The following is a 6,665-nucleotide window of genomic DNA, read 5'->3' on the forward strand; positions in this document are numbered from 1 at the left end:
CGCAGGAGGGAGGGAAGAATTGCGGAGCCAGCGGAGACCGCTTACCCGGGGCAGCCCTGTCGTGGCTGGTCTCTCTTCCCGCTCTCCCTTCTTTTTGACCTCTTCCCTGCCGGGGTTTGGGGAGGGGGGGGGGAGACGCCTCCTCTTCCTCCTCTCTTTCTTCCCGCGCGCCTTTTCTTGCCCAGATGCCCACCGCCGCTACCTCCTCCTCCTCCTGCAGCAGTGGGTGACTTCTGCGTGGGAAAGGAGGAGAAGGAGAAAGAGAGAGAGAGAGAACGCGCGCGCGCGCGCCCAGAAAGAGAGAGAGAGAGAGAGAGAGAGCGAGCGGCTTTCCTCCGCCTCGCACCCGGCTCTCCTTTTGGCTCCGGCTCCTCCCGCCTATGGAGCGGAGGCTGTGAGCTCCTCCGCGGCCGGAGTGCTCAGCAACAGCCACGGCGGCGGCGGCGGCGGCAGCAGCTTAGCCGCTGAAGCGCCAGCCGTCCTCCTCTCCGCCCGGGGGCTGAGCCCAGGCCCCCCGCTTCCGCTCCTTTTACCCGCCCGCTGACAGCCGTCCGGCCAGCCAGCTATGTCCTACCCTCAGGGCTACCTCTACCAGCCCCCGGGCTCGCTGGCGCTCTACTCCTGCCCGGCTTACGGGGCGTCGGCGCTGGCGGCGCCCAGGAGCGAAGAGCTGGCCAGATCATCTTCGGGCTCGGCGTTCAGCCCTTATCCCGGATCCGCGGCGTTCACGGCCCAAGCGGCAGCCACCGGCTTCAGCAGCCCGCTTCAATACTCCACCGACCCGGCCACGGGATTCCCCTCCTACATGGTGGGTAACTGACGAGCGAGCGAGCGAGCGAGCGAGCGACCCGCCTCGGCGCCATCCTTCACCCTCGCAGCCGCCTCCTCCATCTTCCTCCTCCTCCTCCTCCTCCTCATCCATCGCTCCCCCCACTCGAATCTCCGAGACCATCTGGGCTAGGCTGGGGGGATCGTGTGAATGTACCCCGCGCTAAGCTCCCCGTGTGAACCGAGGAAAGGAGGGAACAGCTGTCTTTCCCTCGTCGGCTTTCTCTTTCTGGAAGCTTTCTTTCTTTCTTTCTTTCTTCCTTTCTTTCTTTCTTTTTGTTCTTCGCTTACGGCACCTTTCGCTGCTTTTCTACTTTTCCTTTTCTTTCCCCTTTGTATCCCCGCGTTTTAAAAAACTTCCTCCTCCCTTTCCCTCTGTAATTTCTTTTTCCTCCTTGGATTCTGCTCCCCCACTTTCTGTGTTACGTTTCCCACTATTTTCCTGTTAAGTTTTTTTCCTCCTTCTTCTCTTATTTGCCTCTTTTGTCTCCACTTTTACTCCCGATTGTGTAATTTAGAGTGCCGACCTTTCGCTGGTTTAAAGGAGCCCAAGCCGGGCGTATGTGTGTGTGTGTGTGCGCGCGCGTGTGTGTGTATGTGTGTCTGTATGTGCGTGTGTCCTCGCGCAGCTTCGGGCAGATATCCACCAGTTCCCGGTTTGCTGCGAAGTATGTTAATGTCGGGCGTTCGTGCGTATTTTGTAGCTATTGCAAACCGATGAAGGATTAAAGATAGCAGAGCCAATTGGTCCTGGGAAAGTGGGGCGAAGGGTGCGTTTTCTTTCACTACACACGAGATATCAGATGCGGGCGTCTTTGGCTGGAGTCTCTCTCCCTCCGTCCCTCCCTCCCTCTTTCTCTCTCCCATAACCTTCGCCTTTTCTCCCAGCCGGGCGATCTTTATTTAGGATAATGAGAACCCCGTCTCAAATGCTCTTCTGTTTGACTTTCTCGTGGCAAAAGAAAAGCGCCCGCAAGTTGCCAAGTCTTTCTTTCTTTCTTTCTTTCTTTCTTTCTTTCTTTCTTTCTGTCTTTCTTTCTTTCTTTTCTTTCTTTTTCCTCCATGGGTTATTTAAGAACATTAGGTAGATTTGGAGCACATTGTAGTTTTCTTTCCCGAATCGGCTATAAAACTTACCAAGTTGCTCAACTAATTTCCCCTTTCCCTCCTCCGTATACTCTCGTTATCACGCAGACTTTAAATCAGCGTAATTTAAACGTTTAAAGGGTGAATTAAAATGCTAATTATATCGTATTTGACCAATTCGAAACGGTGCATATCTCCTGGTTTGCAAATTGGATTTGCAATGCATTAGCGGGCTGAATTGCTAAGTGGGGGGTTTTGTTGTGTCTCTCGTCCTATCTCTCCCTCCCCGCTCAGTCCGCTCCCTTCCCCCCCCCCCGCACCCAGCGAAAAGGAAAATATCTTAGCCATTCATGTAGACATGGAGGGGGGAAGTAGAAAGAGGGCTTAGAGAGGAAAATAAACAAATGCGTTAAATAAATTGAAACCATTAAATGAAAATTTCAGCAGTTTTTTCCAGGAGGAGAAGGAAATCTGATTCCAATATCACCCGGGCTTTTTTTTTTAATAAAAGAAAATGCGTAGGAGTGTTCCCCCCCAAAAAACAAACCATTATATATAGTGCTTTGATCTGTTCGCTTATATTACTGGTAATAACAATATATTTGTGCCGACCACCAGCTGTAGAAATGAGTAAACACTTTGCTTTGGCGCTTGGCAGGGCTCTCCTTACGACGCCCACACGACGGGCATGAGCGGGGCCATCAGCTACCATCCCTACGGCAGCCCAGCCTACCCCTATCAGCTAAATGACCCGGCCTACCGGAAGAACGCCACGCGAGACGCCACGGCCACGCTGAAGGCCTGGCTGCAGGAGCACCGCAAGAACCCGTACCCGACTAAAGGCGAGAAGATCATGCTGGCCATCATCACTAAGATGACCCTCACGCAGGTCTCCACCTGGTTCGCCAACGCCCGCAGGAGGCTCAAGAAGGAGAACAAGATGACTTGGGCGCCCCGCAACAAGAGCGAGGATGAGGACGAGGACTTGGAAGGGGAGAGCGGCGGGATCCGGAGCAAGGAGGAGACCGGCTCGGACAAAGGACGGGACAGCAACGAAACGTCGGCGGAGGATGAAGGTGAGAGTTGGGGAGGGAGGGGGGAGAAAGCGCCAGCGGCCGACAGCCTATTTCATTCGGGACCGTTTCATTTTGAGTTCAAGAACAGCGAGGTTTAGGAGAAGTTTTCAGCCGCCGTCTCTTTCTGACGGCCTTTAGCCCCTCCAGTCTAGCCAACAAACCCACCCACCCAAATTTAGCGCAGCACGGAAGTTGCTGTGTAGTTTAATGTTCTCCCACCGGCAGGCCTCATTTCCTGCGCAGGATAGAAGAGCTGGAGGAATAATGGTAGGAATCCTGGTGTCCTTAAGCTACATTTCCAAAAAGCTTTAGGAATATCAGTGTCTGCAGGCGGCAGGAAAGATCGGCCTTACAACTAAGAGGCGCAAAGAGGGAAAGCCAGGGGAGGCCTCTCCGCGGGACTCTTCCCGGCCAAGTTCTGGCCCGATGAGCCGCGGCAGTTCTCTTGAACCAGACTCGGGCAAGAGGCCTGGTGCCTTGCGGAGGGTGGCATCCCCTTTAAGGCCTGGCGAGCCGGGTACGAACGCGAGAAGAGTCACCCGAGCTTCGGGTTGGAAGGTGGTGGGCAGGAGAGCAGGGATTTGGGGCTGCGGATCCTGTCGCCCCCTTCCCTTAACAGCTCCTCTGGTTCTTTTGCTGCAGGGATTAGCTTGCAGGTGGATTCCCTCACCGACCATTCCTGCTCGGCCGAATCGGACGGGGAGAAAGGCCCGTGCAGGGCGGGAGACCCGCTCTGCGAGTCAGGCTCGGAGTGTAAGGACAAGTACGAGGAGCTCGAGGAAGACGACGAGGAAGAGGACGTGGACGACGATGAGGACGAGGAAGAGGACGAGGCGGGCAGGGGCCTCCCCCCCAAGCCCGTCACCTCCTCCCCTCTCACTGGGGTAGAAGCCCCGCTCCTGGGCCACCCGCACGGCCAGGATTCTGCCAGAAACGCCGCCAAAGCTGCTCTGGACGCCCGGATCTCACCTTCGGTGGCCTCCCAGACCACGCAAGCCAGCAAGCCCAAGCTCTGGTCTCTGGCGGAAATCGCCACCTCGGACCTTAAGCATCATCCGCACCCGCATCCCCACAGCCTGGGCCAGAGCTGCCCGCCCTCGGGCCCACCGCCTTCCACCCCACACAACGCTGCCTACTCGCCTTCTTCGCTCTTGGGGAGGCATATTTATTACACGTCGCCTTTTTATAGCAATTACACAAACTACGGGAACTTCAACGCCCTCCAGGGACAGGGCATCTTGAGGTACAACTCGGCCGCCGTGGCCTCCAACGAGGGACTCAACCAAGCGGTCTTAACTGGCGGCGGCGGCGGCGGCGCGGCTCTGAAGGCGGCCTCGGAAAACTCGCTGAAAAGCATCACAGGCCACCTCGAACAGCATTACAAGCCTCCCAGTTCCGAGCCCAAGAAAGGTAAGTCAACCCTCCGTTTCTTCTTTTGCTTCCAAGGGTAGAGAAACCGTTTAGCGCCCTACTCCAAGAGCGGGGAAAAGCAGGCGGCCTTCCAGATCAGCCCACAAGGTCACCCGATAAGACTGGGGGGCGGGGGGGGGCGGGGTAGACCGTCCAGCGATTATGGGGGTGAGGGGGGGGAGAAGCGGCTTTTCCATTGCTCGAGAAGGCAATCAAAAGGGCATGTCCGCAGCATCAACTCCGGCCCAGCCTCCGTTTTGTTTTGATTATCAAGATTCTGCCCTTAAGCGCGTTTCACTGGAGGCAAGAGAATCCTCCTCTTAGTAATTAATATGTTAGGAAGGAAATGCAAATACGCCTTCCCCAAATTAGCGAAACAAAAAGAAAAAAAAATAACGAGCAAACAAAAATTCGGAGCCTAAATTGTTTAAAACTACTTGAAACCAGCGCTAAAACTTGATTTTTAGTTTAGTTTAGTTTATTTGTCTTGTATGCCGCCCACTCCCGAAGGACTCCGGGCGGCTCACAATAGACAAGGGAAGTGGGATAAATAGACAAAGACAACACTTTAAAAAACGCAACATTCACAATTTCCGTGGGGCTGGCATGTTTCACAAGCCCCCCGGCCTGCTGGAGCAGCCAGGACTTGGTGGCTTTGCGGAGGGTAGTTTTTTTTAAAAAAAGAAGTTATGCCATGAATTCTTATACCTTAAAAATGGAAAGATAAACAGACAGAATACCAGCTTGCCCGAATGCGACACATTTCGTATCCCCTAAATCTCAAGATTCCGGAGACAACGTTAATAGTAGCAGTATGTGATAGCAGTATAGTAGCGATAACCCTCGTCGCCGTCACTTTCTGAAACGAGCAGAAGTTTTGACAATCCGCGAGAGGGTGAATTCTCGGGAAGTGTGCCCTACGATCCCTCCCTGAGAATATTTAGCCAGCAAAATGTCAGCGTTGGGTTGTTCAACTCTGAAGGCGCAGGATCGCTCCTTCAACCATCTAAGCCGCATCTAAGGGTGTCCTGTCACCCTACGGGTTTAACTTAGCTTTAAATAAAAGACCATTAGGAAAGGTGGTCTCCCAATGAGCAATTACACCCCTCCCCTTAAATCTCCATCAGCTGAGAAATGATGCCATAGGGGCAGGCCTTTCAAACAACCAGCTCGGAGCTTTTGTGCGAGAAGGAGCTAGCGGTGCCCAGGCTGAATAATCTAGTTAGCCAGCTGTGTCCTGTGACTAACTGACGCTTCTATTTTGACAGACCCCACTGAAATGTGCACAGTAGGAGTTCAACCGTACCTATAGAAGGGCAATCACACAGCAGCCAGGCAAGTAAGTGAGACCCTTCCCTTTCTGCCTTTTATTCCTGTTGCACTTAGTTAGGGAACCGTTTTGGCATCCGTTCCTAAGACACATTGCCCGGGCCTGTAAATTGGCTTAATGTTCATTTCTTGCTCCATTACCAAAGGTTGTGATTACCCAGAACCTCCAACTCCATTGTTTACCCGTTTTGTTTCACTTCGCAGAAAAAAGGTTCTGCTGTTTTATATGCACACCACCCTTCTTTATCTAACGCGGCCCGTTTTGAAATGGAGACTTTAAATTAGACTTTTTAAATGTCATTTGCAAGTGAACGATATAAGGGAGTGGGGCAGTTATTTCCACCAAGACCTCAACTGAAATGAATGGGGTGGTGGGAAGAGAGAATCGTGTTCACTTTACAATGTAGCCAGAATGGATCTCATTGTTCTCCTCGACTATTTGAAGTAAGCCTGCAAAATAATCGACGCCAGAAGCCTTTGTTGTTATAGTGCCAGTAGGAAATGCAGAATAACTTCCTACTTGTTTGTATGTATTTAATTAATTCAGTTTAGACAGCCTCTGACTCCAATTGATTCTGGGCGGCTGCACAATGAGGCATCTACATAGATCTTAAATTTAAAGAACCGTGTATCAAAATAAGACTTTAATTTATCTGGCGGTACTGATACACATTTCAAATAGCAGAGGCAGACAATGAGATAGATCTTGGCCAGGTTCCAAAGAGTATCTGCATTCATTATCTAAGTTCATTCCCCATCTATTTCCAAGCAGTTAATTTGGTTTGGGTTTTTAAAAAAAAAAATCTTATTATCAAATATTCTTTACTCCCTAAAAACAAAACAAAATATCTACCCCAATCCTTCCCAGGCAAGGTAGAAGAATAACCTTTTCACTTTGCTGCCAGTTTTAACACATTCTGTGTCAATGAAAGATTG

The 6,665-nt window shown here is 52.0% G+C and overlaps 1 protein-coding gene across 1 annotated transcript; it reads left to right on the plus strand.

Annotated features, from left to right (window-relative positions):
• Positions 1-530: 530 nt before the first annotated feature.
• IRX2 (iroquois homeobox 2) lies at positions 531-5,712 on the plus strand. The gene is made up of 4 exons (XM_032220289.1): positions 531-808; positions 2,573-2,990; positions 3,633-4,400; positions 5,669-5,712. The coding sequence occupies exons 1-4, from the start codon at positions 566-568 to the stop codon at positions 5,710-5,712; spliced, it is 1,473 nt and encodes a 490-aa protein (XP_032076180.1). The 5' UTR covers positions 531-565.
• Positions 5,713-6,665: the final 953 nt, after the last annotated feature.

This window comes from Thamnophis elegans, chromosome 6, assembly GCF_009769535.1.
Source record: "Thamnophis elegans isolate rThaEle1 chromosome 6, rThaEle1.pri, whole genome shotgun sequence".
NCBI classification, from domain to species: domain Eukaryota; kingdom Metazoa; phylum Chordata; class Lepidosauria; order Squamata; family Colubridae; genus Thamnophis; species Thamnophis elegans.